Source organism: Urocitellus parryii, chromosome 15 (genome assembly GCF_045843805.1).
Source record: "Urocitellus parryii isolate mUroPar1 chromosome 15, mUroPar1.hap1, whole genome shotgun sequence".
Lineage (NCBI taxonomy): Eukaryota > Metazoa > Chordata > Mammalia > Rodentia > Sciuridae > Urocitellus > Urocitellus parryii.
The window spans coordinates 27,684,427-27,702,555 of NC_135545.1; the positions used below are offsets into that span (position 1 = coordinate 27,684,427).

Consider the following 18,129-nt stretch of genomic DNA (forward strand, 5'->3'; position numbering starts at 1 on the left):
GACGTGACCTTGTGCTGTCTCACTGAGGGGACAGTCATCCTGGGTACCCTGATCACCTTTGTCTTCGGGCTTCGGAGTCGCAGCAGTCCCTTTGGGAGACAGTGCCCTACAGTTGGCTGCATTTCGATGGCTCTAAGGGACCCTCAGGTTCTCTGGGGGAGATGGCTCACCTCTAGAGGATTTCCCTCTGCCCCAGGTCTTGGGATGTGTCATGTGACTAAACCCAGCGCCGAGTCAGCGCATCAGAGGTTCCTTAGTGCAGAGGTGGAGGACGTGGCGGGGTAGAGAACAGGCGGGCGATGGCGGCCGCTCGGGGCTCCTGGGTTCCCCAGTGTCCAGCCAACATCGTGCCTGGGAGGGAGACCTGGACCCTAAGCTTTGCTTCCTGCTCAGTTCATCCGACTTACATCTCCCACGGGAGGGATCCGTTCTCCTTAGATATTTAAGTGCTAATCACAAGTTTTGTTCCTATAAACAGTTGGGACTTAGAATAAAAGTTTAAACTGATGATCTAACTGCAGATATAACAGTTCTCAGCTTCTCAGAACCTTACTGTTAAACCTGCTCCAGAGCCGGGGTGTGGGCCAGGGGCCCTGACTGGCTGTTTCTTCATTTTTTTCTGCGTATTTTTTATTTGTGCGTTTTAGTTGTGCATAATGGTGGGATTTGTTGAGGTGTATTTGTACATGGACAGTAGAGCCATCTGATTTGGTCAATATCATTCCAATGTTTCCCTTCACTTCCCGCCTCCCCCCTCCCTTTCCTCCATTCTACTGACCTCCCTTTGATTTTCATGAGATCCCCCACCTTTCTTTTCCTTTTTCCTCTCTAACATCCACAAATGAGAGAAAACATGCAACCCTTGACCTTGTGAGTTGGTTTATTTTATTTAACATGATGTTTTCTGGTTCCATCCATTTTCCTGCACAGGACCTAAGTTCATTTTTCTTCATGACTGTATAGAACTCCATTGTGTCTAGACCCCCACGTTCTCTATCCATTCATCCTCTGATGGACACCTGGGCTGGTTCCATAGTCTGGCTGTTGTGAACTGTGCTGCTATAAACATGGTTGTGCATGGGTCACTGTGGTACGATGACCTTAATTCTTTAGGAGAAATACTGAGGCTTGGTACAGCTGGGTCATACTGATTTCCAGAATGATTTATAGTCCACTCACAGTATAAAAATATCCCCTTTTTCTCTATGTCCTCTCCAGCATTTATGATCACCTGTGTTCTTGATGACTGTCATTCTGACCGGAGTGACACGGAGCCTCAGTGTGGCTGTGGTCTGCATTTCCCTGCTCGCCGACAGTGTTGGACGTGTTTTCATGGATTGTTGGCCACTTGTGTCTCTGCTTGTTGTCTCTCTGTCTGATCCCACTGGTCCCCCTGCATCACACTGGTGAGAGGGCACAGCCTCATGCACCCAGGTGGCCTCGGTTTGGGTCCCGGGGCTGCCGCTTGTAAGGCGCTCGGTCAAGTTTCTCAGCTGCTCTCTGTCTGCCTCAGTTTCCTCCTCGCTGAAGTGGGGCAGTAGCAGCGTCCACCTCGTGGTCACTGTGACAGTGAATGACTTGGTGAACACAGAAGACTGAGGCTGGCGTCCGGCCCGGGGTCGGTGTGGCAGGGGGTTCCGTCTCCTTCTGATTTGCTGGGACCTCACTCACGGTGCCTAGGAGAAGTCCAGTCTGCTCCAACCCGGCATCCCGGGACCCTGCGGCTTCTCCCTGTGGGTTCAAGTTCAAGTTCCCGTCTGTCTCCTCGCTAAGCTTCCTTCCCTCCCCGTCTCCCCACCTTCCTTTCTTTCCTATTTATTATTAAAAAAATTCAGACACACACAGAACTACAACACAGAGACGAGTCTTCTTGCCCCCGCCGCCGCGGTACAGCTACCGTAGACTTCCTGACTTTCAAGCTGAACTTCATCGTTCTCTCCGCGGGGCCTCCCTAGGCCACTGTCCCTGGAGCCAGTGGCTCTGAGGACATGGTCAAAGGCAGGGCGTTGCAGCCCTCGCCCTCCTGTGGATTCTTTGGCTTGGCTGCTCTGCCATCCACCGTGCCCGAGGGGCCACACAGTGAAACCCTGTGCCCTGCCACTTGTAGTCGGCTCCATGTGCTGGTCAGGGGCACTGCCCAGGCAGGGCCGCGCCTTGCTGTAATTAGTGGGCCACTTTGAGGGCTGGAGTCTGGGTGGCTGATGCTCCCTTCTAAAGGCATCTGGCCCTTGGATCACGTGGAGCCCGCCCGGTGTCAAATGCTCTTTCGACCTTGGGATTACAGGTGACCTCTCCTGCTGGTCCAGCCCTCCGGTTTTGGGGAGAGGCCCGACTTTCATCTCCTGGCATGGATCCTTTTCTGCTGGTACAGAGAAGACCGAATGCACGGGTCCTCCCTGTGCAACCGCACATTCCCAGCCGGGGGACAGAGATACCCACGTCCTGGGCTCATGACCCACACAGACGGAGGACGTTTTGAAATGGTCGTCCTTTTTCTGGGGATCACCCTTCTCTCGCATTGGGGGTACATCAGAGTACTTTCCAGAGGTCCCGACAGCTCCATAGGTAGGTGTCACATTCCTGATGTGGAGGAGCAAGCTGGGACCCCAGGAAGTCCAAGCATCTGCCCAGCTCCGTGCAGATGGGAAAGGACAGCCAGCCTGCAGCCCCTAGGGGTCAGGGCATTGAGGCCCCCTCGCCCCTGGCAGGGCTGTGTTCCGTGGCCTCGTGGCCACTTTAAACTGACCTGGTCATTGTTGGGTTTGAAGGGCAGATTGCCAGGCGGAGGCTGGGAAGGTTTTCCTGGGCGCCGTGCAGGAGAGCTGGCCGTCTGACCCAGCAGGACAGACTGAGCTCTCCTAATCTGAATCTGAAATGCTCCAGGGTCCAGAACCTCCTGAGCGCTGCCCGGGTGCCAGTGTGGAAAACCCCCTGCATGAAACTTGCTCAGAATTATTTAAAAATATCTAAGAAACAAACCTCGGGCTCTAGGTCACGGTGTCTGTGAAACACAAGTAGGTTTATGTCACCAAGATGACCTCATCCTGGGCAGAATCTGAAACCCAGGAGGCGTGTGGCCCGGGACATTAGGACAAGGGATGCTCACCTGTCCCCATCGCTGTCCCTCAGTCTGCCCCTCGGCTCCTGCTGCAGGGTCCTGGAGGGCTGGGTCTGCGCGTGGCCGGAGCCTGGTGCAGGGAAGCCTCAGTCCCCGCCCTCCATCTCCTCCTCCCTGAAGTGCTTCTGCCTCCTGAGACAGATGGCCCTCAGGACTGTCGGGGGACTTTGTGAGTGGGCAGTGGCCCCTTCAGGCCACCGAAGACACGGAGCCAAGAAGGTCTGGGGCCTGGCCGAACTGACCCTGTCATGAGCCGGGGAATCGTGGACGATCGTGGCGGGAGGAAGTTTGGAGACGCGCTGTGGCCCTTTCTCCTCCCTTGGTACAAGGGGGCGACTGAGGCGGACCCCCAGCCCTCAGGCAGCGTCCCCCCCACCATTAGCCTCTTCTCGACCTCAGAGGGTTTGGGCTGGTTGGAGGAGCAGTGTGGAGGGCTGAAGAGCAGGAGGGATCCTGTGGAACTAGAGAGGGACCGTGCCATCTGGCCAGCAGTGACGGCCAGGGCGCTGACCTCAGGTCTGGCTGGACCAAGCGCTGGGGGGAGGCTGCCCTGGTGTAGGCGGGGGACTGCGTGGGAGGGGCCGGGCCACTCCAGGGGACGCTGTCTGCAGGGTGGGTGGAATGGCCTGGGCCGTGGCCGTGGGACGGGATGGCCCCGGGCTCAGCGTGGGGCATCCCTTTGCACCTGCCCAATTTGCATTCTGGGCAGTGACTCGGCTGCCGAGGACGGCGCTGGCAGGGGCGGCGGGAGGCACCAGGACTGGGTTTGGAGCCGGAGCCAGGGCGGGACCAGGCGCTGGTCCAGCCACGCTGGCCTCAGATCAGTGGGAGCTGTCCTGGGGCCAGCGAGCTGCTGCCACCACTGCCCGGGGGCTGCCGAGTGGGCGGGGCCTCTCCAGGCCACTGTCCCTGGAGCCAGTGGCTCTGAGAACATTTCAGCATGTCCTGGGCCCCCAGGGACGGGGGTCCTCCGTTGCCATCTCCTTCCCCGCTCTGTGGTTGTCCCCGTCCCTGCTTGGCCTCTCACCCGGATGGTCTGCTCGGCCCGTGGAGAAGGGGCAGAGCTGAGGGACAAGGGGCTGCCGTCAGTCTGTCTGCCCGGTGTGTGTGCCAGGGCGGAAGGACTCTCAGTCAGGGGAGGAGATGTAGGGGTCCTGTGGTCACCGGGCTCAGCTGCATCAGGAGACCAGAGACCCACAGGGTGCTGGGGGCCACGGCGGGGAACCCAATGGGGACCTCAGTGAGACTGAATGGCTTCTCTGAGAGGGGACACTAAAGCTGACACTGACTGAGGAGGTGGCCACAGCGGGAGGGAGGGTGGAGGGGAGGGAGAGCCTGGTCACAGGGCCGTGGGGGTGGAGACGGCGGTGGACGGGTGGTGGGCAGTACTCCTGCTGTCCAGGTACCATGACTGTTCCAGTCACCCCCGTGGTCCTCTCAGCGTGTCTGGGTGGAGGTCATGGGGGTGCCTGCTGTGGTTTGGATAAGTGTCGGGGCTCAGTGCTAAGGCCCTGTCCCCGGGGGCCCTTGGGAGGTGATGGGAGCTCGCAGAAGTGGGCAGAGTTGGAGGGTCTTTGGGTCATGGGGAGTGTGCCCTCCAAGGGACCCCCTCCCTGGCCATGATGTACGCAGTATTGATCCACCGTATGTCCCCACCAGGGCCCCCCAGAAACCCCTCCAGAAGCCCAAAGCCATGAGTCTACCTGATCTTGGACTTGAGCCTCTCAAATATGAGCCCAAATCACCCTTTTTTCTTTATATGTTGATTGCCTCGGGCATGCGTTACAGTGACGGAAAACTGACTAACCCAGAAGCCCAAACATAGGAAGGTATCTGTGTTTTCCAGATCAGGAAACCAGGTTCACGGAGACTTGGGTTGGTTGTGCAGAGCTCTGGAAAGGGAATGGGAACGGAGCCTGTCTGACCAGAAAGCCTACGGTTTCCCATAACCCCATACTATCTGCCACAAGGGAAGGCTAAACCTAAGTGTTCTCTGAGCCTGGACTTTGTGTCCAGCATTAGGCTAGGGGTGGGTGCCACAGTCCAGCTGCAGCAAAATAGCCGGGGGGTGATGAGCAACTTGTGTAGATTGATACAGCAGGAGTGGGAGCCGTTTATTGTAGGACAGGAGGGGTATATATACATTCCACACAGCTTATCTTAATTAACATAAACTAGATACAGCAGTCCACTAATCAGGAATCTCCACACTTAATGGCTCGCTGGCCTTACTTCACAAACCACTCCCTCTGGCAAAATGCCAGGCGCCATCTTGACTTGTTTACAGACCCTAAGAGGTGGGCACGGTGGGTGGGCATAGACTGAGCAGAACTCATTCAGTGGTTCATGGCAGGAACCAGGCTCAAACTGGCATAAGCAAAAAGGGGAGATTTAGTGGCTTCCCATCATTGAAAAGTCTAGGGGCACTAGCTTCAGGGATGGTTTGATCTAGGGTCTCAAGTGATGTCATCAGGACCTATTTTCTCTTGCTTCACTTTTTAAGACTATTTTTGGGGGGAGTGGGGTGTACCAGGGATTGAACTTGGGGCACTCAGCCACTGAGCCACATCCTCAGCCCTATATTTTGTATTTTATTTAGAGACAGGGTCTCATTAATTTGCTTAGTGTATCGCCGTTGCTGAGGCTGGCTTTGAACTTGCAGTCTACTGCCTCAGCCTCCCAAGCTTCGGGGATCACAGGCGTTCGCCACTGCGCCTGGCTACTTCTTCACTCTTTCTCCTCCGTGTTGGCTGATTTCTTAGCGAGGATCTTCCTGTGAAGAGGTGAACTGTTCTCACAATGTGACATTCCTACTTACAAGAGCAGATGTCCTGGGACTGTATCTTTTTAGCCTGCCTTCAATCCTACGCTGACCACTTCCTGGGCCTGGGGCTGGGCAGAGTCCTTCCTGGTCAGGACTGGGTCATGTGCCCACCCGTCCTCCTGCCTGTACCCGGGGATGGGAGTTAGGAGGGGTTGATAAACGGTGGGACACACAGAATGTTTTTGTGATGAATCCATCGTCTCAAACCCTGTGCTCCTATTTGAGTGTGGGATGAGCTTGTCCAAAATTCACATTTCACGAGTGTCCTGCATCTTACGGGTGAGCGTGGCTCTCCAAGGTAAATGGAAATATTCCCAGAAGGACAGGGGTAGGGGAGGGCTCTTCCGAGTCACCGATGTCCAGGAGCAAAGGGGAGGACAAAGAGCTCTCAGCCTTGGGTCCTTCTTAACGGTGCAGTCTGTGAGGTTCCCTAAGAGCCGTGGGTGTCCTGGATGGGGAGGTGGGGAGGGGGATTCCTGCAGGGGTGGCGGGGGCGTGGGGTGGGAGAGAACGTCTGTCTGTCCATGCACCTGCCAGGTGGAGCCTTTAGCATTAGGCCCTTGGTCCCCTGGGTCTGTCTGAGAGTCAGCTGCTGGCCTTCCCCTGGCCCGTCGGCTCCCCGTGAAGTCCCCAGGTGGGTCAGGGGTCCTCCTGTCCCGGGTGCTTCAGTGGGAACCTGTCAGGCACCCCAGGAGCCTGCAGCACGGGCCAGGATCTGAGGCCCATGCTGGTGGCCTCACCTGTAGGAGGCTGCGGGGACTCTCAGTGGGGCAGGGGACGGAGGGGGCTGGGAGCTGTGACAGGGAGGTCCCTCCTAAGCACTGGAGGGCTCTGGGGTGTGTATGTAGCAGGACGGTCCCCGGGGCTGGCCCAGGTCCTTGGTCTCTCGTCCTCTCCAGGAAATGCGGACCCACGGGACGCGGGCAGGGAAGGACCTGATTGCATCTAGGAAACGGGCCGTTGAGGGCAGGAAGCCCGGACCCTCCCCCCAGGCTGCTGAGGGTTCCAGGCGTCCCCTGGTGTCCAGGCCCCTGGGAGGTTGGCAGCTGGGCTGGCCCCACCCTGGGCCTATGCACATCCCTTCCCCAGGGAGGGGCCTGTGGGCTGTGGGGGCACCGTGTGGCAGGTGACAGCGCTGTGTGTTCCAGCGGCCTGACTCACAGCCACCTTGCTCTGTAGGCCATGGGGCCTGGACCCTGGCAGCCGACCTGGGCCTGTCCCCGAGCCGGAAGCTGCTGGCAGAAGCAGCTCCTCGGCCCCTTTGCCTCTGTGGCATGGGTCCTCTGTGGCATGGGTCCCCAGTGCTCCAGTGTGGCGGGCCAGCGCCAGGCAGGTCAGCGGCATGATGGACACTGGAGTGGCGGGGCCAGCAAGAGGGGCCACGGGGAGGGCGGAGACCGACCGAGTGCTGGGTGCAGGCCGCCGGCCCGAGATGGGGACGTGGGAGGCCCTTGGGGTGGCTGCGGCCGTCTGGCTTTGCCCAGCCGCCTGGTCCTGAGGATGATGGGGACAGGAGAGGGGGCCCCGGGCGGGGAGGGGCACGGCTCCTGGGCGGGCCGCACGGGCGGGGTGCTGGGCACATGCTCCTGTCCCCTGCACAGCCACCTCCCAGGTGGGCCTGTCCCTTCCATCTTCAGCTGAGGTCACTGAGACGCAAACAGGGGGGTCTTCTGTACAGAGTCACTCCGGGGAGAGTGGCCGAGTCGGGCTCAGCCCCAGGCCTGCTGCCCCCCTCTGGCCTGCGTGTCCTCCGGCACAGTGGGCGAGGCCAGGGCCCCCTCAGGGCTGTGGGTGCCATTAGTGATGCACTTCCATTGCCCTGCAGAGGACCTGACCAGTAACTGCTGGCCACTCGTCACCAAGGTTGTCCTAGACTCATGGCCTCGGTTACACTGACCCCTCGGCAGACCTGGGGCTCCTGGTTCCCGCCGTAGGAGGCTTTGAACGCTGCCTGCGGGAGAGTCCCAGCCAGGCCAGCAGCAGTGTCCGTGCCCTGGCCTGCTTGGACACCCCTGCACCCCGCCACCTCCCAAGAGCTCTGATGCCAGCAGTTTGAGACGAGAGCACTCTGGGCAGTGCCAAGACCGACCATTCTGTGTTGGCTCTGGCTCCCCACCCCGTCCACCGGGTTCCTCCAGACTTGGGAGTCACATTCCTCCACACGAGCCGTGAGAGGGCCCGTGGCCAGTGGGCAGAGAGCCGGGCCTCCCCTGGTGCTGGCCTGGGCCTGCCCTCCTTCCAGTTGGAACCAGCCTGACCCCGTGGGGGGCACAGGACTTCATCACCAGGCTCTTTAAGTGACACAGTTCCCACCGGGCACCACGGCACACGTCTGAATCCCAGCTGCTCAGGAGGCTGAGGTGGGAGGATCGGGAGTTCAGAGCCAGCCTCAGCCACTTAGTGAGGCCCTGAGCAACTCAGTGAGACCCTGTGTCTAAATAGAACATTGAAAGGGCTGGGCTGGGGCTCAGTGGATAACTCAGTGCCCCTGGGTTCAATCCCTGGAACCAAAAAATAATTAACAAATAAATAAATCACATAGTTCCTGAAGTTTGGCTCATGCATGTGGACGGGAGGTGGTGAGGGGTGCCATCTTCTGTCTCAGGGATTATTTAATAGGAATCATATTTAAAAAAACAAACTCAACTAGGACTCCTATCCAGGACCGCACTGGTCTTGCTGCTTATGGGAGGATTGGATAAAAAGAGAGATGGAGGGAGAATAAGAGAGCGAAGCAATGTAGAGGAGGAGCGTGTGCTCAGGGTGGCCCAGGTGGAAGATGGACAGTGCTGTGTAGATGCCCACAGCTGGCTGGGGCGATGGCCCAGGGAGTGGACCTGGTGGTCCCTTTGCTGCCTCTGGGTGGCTTGTCCCCAAAAATGTGCAAACCCATCCCTGGGGACTTTGCCCTCAGGGGGTCTCAGGCCTGGGGGTCTGGAGTCCACCCTGCTGAGTTCTGTTGACCCACCTTGCTGGACACCGGCCTTCCCACCAGCAGCCCATGGGGCCGGGAAGCAAGTTTGTGCTGGGTCCCTGTGTGGAGGGAGCCCGGGGCTGGGGTGTGCAGGGAGGCGCAGATCGGTGGCATCTCAGGCAGATAAAAATAGTCAGGAAGAAATGTGAGGAATTTTAATGGCTCTGTGTCTTTGGGGGCTGGAAGTCCGCTGCCCCAAGGCCAAGGCGAGGGCCCCCCCCCCTCCGCAGGTGGGGGACATAGCACCGTGCTGGGGAGGGCAGACATTTGTCCCCATGGCCCTGGGTGTGGCGGGGAGTGGTACTCTGCTTTGGAAGTCTGCGGCTGGGTTCTGGGGACGATGGGGCCAGGGCCTGGGGTTCAAGTCATGGACGCTCCCCACGAGTTGCTGGAAGGACGGCACGGTTGGTTCCGGGGTCCCTGGGACTCATTTCAGGACAGGCCGCAGGGGGCCCTGGCCCTGGTCCTCCCGCAGATGCTCCGAGCACCTCTCACGCAGCGGGCACCGTGCCAGAGCCCGCAGGGGGGCGTCCTGAGGCTGTCCCTGTCCAGCGCTGGCCTCTGCCTGCTCTCCCCTGTCGCCGTGGGCTTCCTCTTCGAGGGAGCCAACTCCGGAGGCTGGAGGAGGGAGGAGACGCCGTCCTGGCACCGGAGAGGGTGCCTCCTGCAGCTCCGGCGAGGACGATGCTGGGGAGGCCCCTGCTGGCCTGGCTGCCGTGGGGACAAGTGCTGGGCAGATGGAACCAAGGGCCAGCACTGGTGACCTGTGGCCACACGCTCATGCTGTCCTGGGGAGTGGCTCAGGCCTTTGCTCCTGGGGGGGGACGTGGCTCTTTGGGGGCAGCCCTGGAGGTCTGGGTTCGGATGGTGTCGGAGCTGGGCTTCTTCCCTCCCTGGGGGGAGGGCGTCCCCCGCTGCCCACCACTGAGCCAGGACCCCCAGGGTCCCCCAGCGAGGCTCCTGGCCCCATGTTGGTGATCGCACCTTGCCGGGTGCTGCCCGTGGCTGGGCAGGGGTGGGTCGTCCCCAGCACCTTTGGCCTGCGGTGCCCAGGAGCCAAGTGGGCTCTGGAGGCCAGAGAAGCCCGGGCAGAGGGAACAGGGCCACAGGTCCCAGGTGCCAGCGTGGACTGGGACCCCCCAGACGCCCGCCCAGAGGGACCCGAGTGTCATCCTGACTGCTGCCCGTTCCAGAGCCGCTGTGGCCGAGGCCCAGGGGACTCTGACCTCCTCGGCCATCGCCTCGGCTCCTTCTCTTGCCAAGTGGGTCATGGTCTGGGCTTCGGTCAGGCCACATTTTCACGACCAGCAACCACACAGACATGCAGGTGGCCCGGGTCCCTGGGTTCCAGGTTCGCAGACAGTCCACAGTGGGTGGGGACTCTGTCACCCCACGCAGACTCTCATCCCCTGGCCCTTCCCTGACAACAGAACCTCGGCTGCTCCACAGCATTTACCTTGGGGATGACCAGTCCCCGGGAGAGGATGGACGTCTGCAGGGCGGCGCGCAGCTTCTGAGCAGACTCTCTGCTGTTACAGAAGGGACTCGGGCAGCGGGATTCGGGTGACCCAGAGGTCCCAGCCCCAGGCCTTCGTGGACACCAGGAGACCACAGTGGGCATCTGTTCAGGGTCAGAGCAGCTCTGACCAGGCCAGTGTCTCGCCCCTCCACCTGCTGCTTCTCCTCCAGTGTCCCCCAGGGGGACGGGCCTGGTGGTCTCTTCCCACATCTCGCCCACTGGGTTTCCTAGACATCCAGGCAGCTCCGGCCTCTGCGTCTTCCCGTGTCCACGCGTCCACTCTGTCCCCCGTCCTGTGTGGGGCACCGTCTGTGTAGTGGGATGGACAGGACGGCCTCGTTCTTCTGAACCACAGAGCGGTGCTTTGATGGCCCTCGGGGTGGCTGTGACCGCTGGTTCCCAGGAACCGTGTGGCCCTAGACGTCACTGAACTTGAACGTGGCTCCCGACACACATGCGTGGAGCTGGTTGGGTGGCGGGGTGTGGGGATAAGCTGGGAGAATGTTCCGGAGAATGGGAGGGGCCCGTGGCAGCTGCCCACCTGGGTGTCCCAGTCAACTCACTGGTTCCTCCGTGACAGCTCTAGGTCCATCTTACAGAAGAGGACAGCGGGGGCCCGGGAAGGGAGGTCCAGGGCTGCCACTCAGCTGCTGCGGGTGGCGGGGCCCCAGCCGAGCCCGCCCAGTGCTGGGGAGCGGCCTGTCCTGCCCGCCCAGTCCTGGGGGTGGACAGGAGGAGGGCCTCACCTGCTCTCACTGGAGTCGGGGGCAGGCCTGGCCAGCTGCTCCCACCTGGGCTGGGGGGAGGGCTTGCCGGGCATCTCCTGGGTGGCCCCAGGAGGCCGCTTGGACCTGAGGGTCCCGGGAGTGGCCTGCATCCTGCAGGCAGGTCCCCGCCCTGCCGTGTTCCACGGGCACTGACATCTGTTAGCGCTTAGGGAGCAGGAAGATTGACGCGGGCCTGCTGGGGCAGGGGTGGGGACCGAGGGCCGGGAAGGAGGCCTCAGAGACAAAGCAGAACCCCACCAACCCCAGCCCTCCGCAGGGCCCGCTTTGATGTGGTTTTCCCGTCCCCGGAGCCTTATAAGGCCTTGCGCCTGTGATTCTGAGCCTGGGCTGGTGCTGGCCGCACACCCAGTGCCCAGAGGAGCTGGCCTCTTCCTGGGGCCCAGCGTGGGGCAGAGCTTGGGCTCCGGGGGCCAGCAGAAGGGACAGTGCTGGGACTCAGAGGGGAGGCGTGTCTACACTGTGTGGCCAGAGAGTCCACCAAGCCAGGCCCCTGGGCAGGAATCCTGGGCATCCAGGGAGGCTTTTCATCCGAACCTGGAGCAGAGGCTGAGGCTGACAGTCCCAGAGACCCAAGAGAAGGAGGCCTGTGGCCTGGGGGCCTGAGTGACAGTGAGTGGGTAAATCAGGGGCAGTCACGGCACGGTGAGGGTCCCATCCAGGCTTCTTGTACATGAATGCAGCAGTGAAGGGTATTGCTAGCTGTGGGACCTTGGGAAAGTCACTTGACCTCTCTGTGCGTCTGTTTGATCTCTATAAAGTGAGCTTGATAATGGCAGTCCTTTGGAAGGCCTCAGTGATGGCCACGAGTGTTAAATACAAAGCACAGCCAGCAGCGTGCCAGGCAGGAGGGCACCGTGAGCTGCCTGGGCACCTGTGAGTCTCAGCTTTGCTCAGCCATTGGGTCACAACAGTAGAAGAGGAGGTGACCCTAGCATGGCTCTGTCCCACCCACGGCATAGGCGCTGGCTGAGCGCGTGCCCATGGGACCTCCTGACTTCTTACCGCCACCCCAAGAGTGGGAAGGGGGTAGAGTCCCTTCACTGGGTGGCCTGGCTGGCGGGGGACAGAGCTGGCGTTTGCATGGGGTCTGGCCGGCTCCTGCTGCATGCCCTCCGAGGCCAGCTCCCATGGCACCTGCTCACGGCCCGGGGGGTCTCCCCTCATCAGGCCCCGGGTAGTCGGAGTGCTTTTCTCTGGCCGTCCGTGAGGGCCTGAGTCCGTCTGTCCCCGTGCCCCACCCGGTCGGGCAGCGTGAATGTCGTCAGAGCCCCGTCTGGCCTCCTGGCCCTGGTGATGATCACAGCGCTCGCTTTACAACCCGCCAGTCACCCGCTCTGAGAGGCAGGGAGAGTGGGCTGCGGCGGTGGCCAGAGGAGCCCGTTGAATGCAGCAGGTGCTCGGCATGGAGATGCGCGGTGAGCACCGGCTGTTTGGCTGTGGTGTGACTCTTCTCGGGTGCCCATCTCATAGACCAGTAGCCCATCTCCTGTCCAGGTGCACAGGAGGCCGTGGGGCCCCAGGATCCTGAGGGTCCGGAGCTGGCTGTGCAGCGTAGGTGGCCTCTGGGTCTGGTGGACCACAGACACTGCATGCCACAGACCCTGGCTCGTCCCTGCGTCTCAGCCTTGGAGAGGGCTTCCTGCTGTTTGTGGGCTCTGCACGCCTGCCAGGGGGCATTCGCAGTGTCCTGCAGAGTCCGGTGCAGTTCAGGGGTGAGGGTGGCCTCCGGACTTGCTCTGCTTCCCCACGGAGAGCGCAGAGGCCTGGCCTCAGGGACGGGCTGCTGTGCAGCCTGCGGGCAGGGGTCGGCACAGGGGCCCCGCTGGTGCCTTGTTTGGGGTGGCCCTTGGAGGGGGCCAGTCCAGGTCCATGGCACTGGCAGCTCTGCGGTGGTGTGGGAGGGCAGTGCGAAGTCAGCGCCGAGCCCCTGTCTGCAGAGGACCTCAGTGTGACGGGTCTGTGCTTGCCCTGGAGGATGGTCACCTGCCCTGTAAGAGGCGCTGCCGCGGGCCCCCTGGGGAGGCGGCACTGTGAAAGGCAGGCGTTGGCTGGCTGCTGGGGTGCCCTGGCCATCTGACGGGGCCGCTGTGTGCGCCCGGTCCTGTCACTGGCCCTCAGCCCCCGTCTGCCAGCCCGGGAGAGGGGGTGAGGAGTGTCGTGACAGCAAGGAGGACAGGGGCCCGGCCAGGACTGGGGGAAGGAAGTCGCCTGGTTCTCAAGTCCATGGGGCACCCGGAGCCCCAGTGGCCACCTGGAGCAGCCCTTGAGGGACGCAGGACGCCCTGGAATGTTGGAAAGGAGACTGTCCCCCGCCACCAAGTGGGAGCTGCTGGTCTTGGAAACAAAGCGGTGGGAAGCGAGCATCTGGCGGCCAGCTGTGGCCCCACGGGCACCGCGCTGCGGCCCTGTGCGTGAGGCGGGCGCGAAGCTTCCCCTGGCCTCAGAGGTGCGGGTCCCCCGAGGAGAGGGTTTCTTCCTTTCCCTTTTTTCTTTTTACAAAGAGAAGCTGCTGACAGCCGCTGCCTGGGCCTTTTTACTGCTCGTCGTTTTGTGTGTTCAGGAAGCCCGGCCAGGGCATCGCTGGGGACGGCAGAGAGGGGCAGGACACCTCCAGCCCCGTCTGTCCCCCGAGAAGACTGTTCCCCACAGGGCATTCCTGGGTATCTGACTCTCGTAGGATGCTTTTTTTGGGGGGCGGGGGTACCGGGGATGGAACTCAGGGGCACCCGACCACGGAGCCACGTCCCCAGCCTGTTTTGTACTTTATTTAGAGACAGGATCTCCCTGAGTGGCTTTGTACCTCACCATGGCTGAGGCTGGCTTTGAGCTCGCGATCCTCCTGCCTCAGCCTCCCGAGCCACTGGGATGACAGGCGTGTGCCACCGTGCCTGGCTCATACGATGCTTTTGAAAGGCAAAATCTCGAGGTCTGCACGGGCTGGGAGCCGGCAGTACACATCTGCACACGGAGGCTCCCAGTGCGAGAAGCACAGCCAAAGCCCTGATAAGTCCTGCAGCAAGGGGCCTCGCGGAACTCTGTCTGACGCAGTCTGCTTTGATGGCAGAACTCCTCTTGGCAGAAGGCCAGTGAACACAGAGGCCGGTTTGACCAGCCCTGGCCTCACTTCTCCATATCTCCAGTCATCCTGCTGCGGTGGGCAGATAGATGGACAGGGCCTGAGTCTGTTGACATCCTGGACGTTTCCCAGCCTGTGGACCAGGGAAACTCCCCTGGCCAGCCTGATAACACCTGAGTGGCCGCCCGGTGAGGCTGGCCGGGGGAGCCCTGCCACGTGGGCACCAGACCAGACCGGGGGGTGCCCGTGCCAGGCCGGCAGTGGGAAGATGGGGGTCGGTGGTCCCTGGGGGCTGGCGAGGGCTGCTGCAACCTGGGTCCCGGATGTCAGCTGAGGGCTTTGGGTGCAGGACGGGGAGGGGTGGCAGGGGTCCCCCGTAGAGCACTCCAGGCCCAGGGCTGTTCAGACCCACCGGGACCTAGACCGTTGCGGAGGAAGGATCCAGAGTGAGGTCTCATCCCGTGGCCCGCGGGGGGGCCGCCTTGGGGGGTGGGGGACACTTGCCTGGCCCTGGCAGCTGGGGAGGGGACTTCCCTTCTGAGGGTCCTGGGTAGGGTCTCCTGGCTTCCTCCTCACTCCCGTCAGAGACCAGCCCCGCCCCGGGGGCTCCTGCCGGCCCCCCACCTCCCTAACGCCCCGGCCTTTGTCTCCCCAGGAGCTCGTGGGCGAGGTGCTCAGAGACGCGCTCAGCGAGGAGGAGGAGGAGGACTTCCGTCTAGAAGGTACTGGGCGTCTGAGTGTGGCTCCTGCGGGAGAGGTGGGCAGGGCTGCTGCCGCCTCCACCCCTGGAGGGCAGGGGGAGGGGGACGCGCAGCCCTCCAGGGCTCCAAGCCCAGGGGGAGCCCCAGCTTGCAGGGCCCGTCTGGCCTGCACCCATCAACCCCAGGCCCTTGTGAGGTGTTAGTAGCAAGGCCTGGCCCCGAGGGACTGAGGCAGGACGTGGTCAGAGCCACCCACAGCTGGTCACTTTGCCCAGTTCTTCCTGTGCATCACCCTGTGCACCTGGAATGTGTCACACACGCACCCACAGGCACACACACACGTGCAGCCAGCCTCCCTCCCTCCTCCCTCTCTCTCTCTCTCTGTGTCTCTCTCCCTTTTTCTTTTCTTTTTTTTGGGGGGAGGGTACCAGGGTTTGAACTCAGGGCACTTGACACTGAGCCACATCCCCAGCCCTGTTTTGTGTTTTATTTAGGGTCTCACTGAGTTGCTGAGAGCCTGGCTTTTCGCTGAGGCTGGCTTTGAACTCACGGTCCTCCTGCCTCAGCCTCCCAAGCCACTGTAATTATGGGCGGGCGCCCCGGCACCCAGCCCCACACTGTCCCTTTCTCCAAGAGAACTGGCATACTGTGGGGAGATGGGGACACCAGTGTGTGGGTCCCTGGCCACTGACACACAGATGTCACTTTGGCCAATGACATCACCTTCCTGGCTTCTGTCTCCACGTTCATGGTGGGAACTAGGGCCTGGTCCCAGCATGGTCACCGCTGACTTCCTGAGCTGAGAGCATTTGCTGAGTGGGACCGAGTTCCATTTTTTATTCAGAGAAGAGAGTGGCCGATGTGGGGCGTCCAAGGACCCCGCTGGGGCCAAGGTGGGCAGCTGGCCGGCTGCAGAGCTGGGTGCTGGGTGCAGGAGGTCCCAGGAGGTCCCCAAGGATTTGCCTTGGGTCCTGAGGGCTTCGATAGGGAGCAGCGAGAGCCACGAAGCTCTCTGGGGTGCCCGGGGCTGGCGGGGTCAGGCCCCGTCTGGCCCGAGGGCGGTGGCAGGTGGAGACCCGGCTCCCTGGGTTTGCTGTGTCGAGAACGATTTCAGGAGTCACCCGGTGACACTGTCCCAAGCTGGAGCAGGCTGGGGATCAGGGGTCTGCACACCTTGCTCCTCTGTGAGCAGCCCCCGGGGGGAGCGCAGGGCACCAGGGACCGAAAGCCCCGTCCACGGGCGGTTGTCGGTGGCCTGGCACTCGGGCCCGGGGGCTTCCGACCTGGTCTTTCCCTGGGTCCCCGAAGCCGCAGTGGAGAGAGGTTGGGATCAGGTGCCCGCAGGACGGCCGGGGAGTCAGGGGAGGGCTGCGACAGCTGGCCCTGGGATCGAGGCCCCTGGCCCTGGTTACGTGGGTCCAGGCCTCGTCCCTTGGTCTGCTCGGTCACCCCTCGTGGCCATCTCACGGCCCCTGTGCGTGTCCTCCCCCTCGGCTGCCCCTGCCAGCTGTGCACTCCCCACCCAGTCCCCCACGGGTCACCCACCGGTCCAGGGCCCACCAGCCAGCACTCCGTCCCCCGTCCGTCTGCTGCTCACCCTTCACCCCACCCTGTCCGTTCATCTGACTGCCACCGCCGTGGGTCCGCACCATCCGTGGGCATCCGTCCTTCAGACACCTTCCATTTGTGACCGTCCTCTCTCTCGGTCTTCGCGCCGTCCCTGAGGGTTATTTTGTGGTGCGTTTTGGGTACCAGGCATTGAACCAGGGTGCTCAACCCCTGAGCCACATCCCGGCCCTGTTCTTATATTTCATTCCGAGACAGAGTCTCACTAAGTTGCCGAGGCTGGCCTTGAACTCCGATCCTCCTGCCTCAGCCCCCAGAGCTGCTGGGATCACAGGGGTGGGCCCTGTGCCTGGCCTTCCTCGGTGTTTGAACTCCTGGTCAGAGCCCACCCCTGGGACTTTTCCGTGTTGAGGTGCTGTCTGAAGTCAGGTGACTGATTTCCAAAGCGCTGTCCACCTGCGAGCAGACGGAACGAAGTGAGCCGTGGGCCGGCTCCCTCCCAGTTGAGGCCTGGCTGGCCTTGACCTCTGGGCAGATCTCTCCCTCTCCGGCCTCCCTGTTGCCCTCTGTGGCGTGGTGAGTGGATACGGGGAGCTGGACTCGATGGGCGCTCACCGCTGTTCTGGGGACGCTGCCGACAGACATTGATTGGCAGGTGGGGGAATGTGCGGGGCCTGGGGGCCTGGTTCTGCCAGGGGACCGTGGTGGGTTGGCCGCCCTCGCTCTGACCCGAGGCACACCAGTGGCCCATCAGGCTCGGTAGCAGCCTGGGGCCTTTCCAGCCATTGGTGACAGCCAGGCTTAGAGACACCGTGTCACCTGCCAGCCTCAGGTTCCCAGCTAGGGACGGGGCGTGGTTGGTGGGGCTGTAGCTTCTCAGCCTCTTTCTTCAACAAAAGATCGTGGGGTCCCAGGGGCACCGGCTCCACAGGCTGCCGAGGCCCAGGGCTGACGTCGGTGTGTGATCAGAGGCAGCCGGGACCTCCCTGTCGGCTGGTGCAGGTGCTGCTGAGGGGACGCGGCCTCGCGTGCAGGACAGCAGCTGGCCGCGGGAGGAACTGAGGTGGCAGGGGGAGGCAGAGCGAGTGTGACTGTCATCTGGGGCAGTCACGCGATCCTCCGGAAATCAGGACCGCTGGCCGCGGTACTGTGGTACCGGGGTGACGGGGTGACGGGGTGACGGGGACTGTCCTGCTTCCCCCCAGGATGAGGTCGAGATGTTGGGCGCTCTCTGCGGCAGGCACCTACAGCGGGGTTTATTGAAAAGGGGGACACAGACCTCTCCCGGGAGGGAGCGGGGGTCCTGGCTGGGGCCTGGGTGTCCCCAGAAGCGAGGTGTCCGGCCCTTTTCTGTGTCCCAGGCTTCCTTCTCCTTCTCTCTGTCCTTCCTGCTTCTGTGACAGGCCCCGAGGATGCTGGGGGGTGGCCCACAGGTGGCACACAGGTGGCTAAGGGGAAGGGCAGGATGGAGCAGCCCAGGACAATTAATTAACAGCCCTGTGGCTCCCTGTCGGGGGACCGCTCCTGGGACAGGTCACCGTGGTGACAGGTTGGCGCAGGGGC

At 61.9% G+C, this 18,129-nt stretch overlaps 1 protein-coding gene across 1 annotated transcript in view; it reads left to right on the forward strand.

The window, feature by feature from the left end:
• The window catches only part of Nkd1 (NKD inhibitor of Wnt signaling pathway 1), a 70,941-nt gene that overhangs the window by 31,794 nt on the left and 21,018 nt on the right, over positions 1-18,129 (forward strand). Inside the window, exon 4 of the mRNA XM_077793252.1 lies at positions 14,955-15,021. Within this exon, the coding sequence (XP_077649378.1) occupies positions 14,955-15,021 (67 nt within the window). The remainder of the gene's footprint in view (positions 1-14,954; positions 15,022-18,129) is intronic.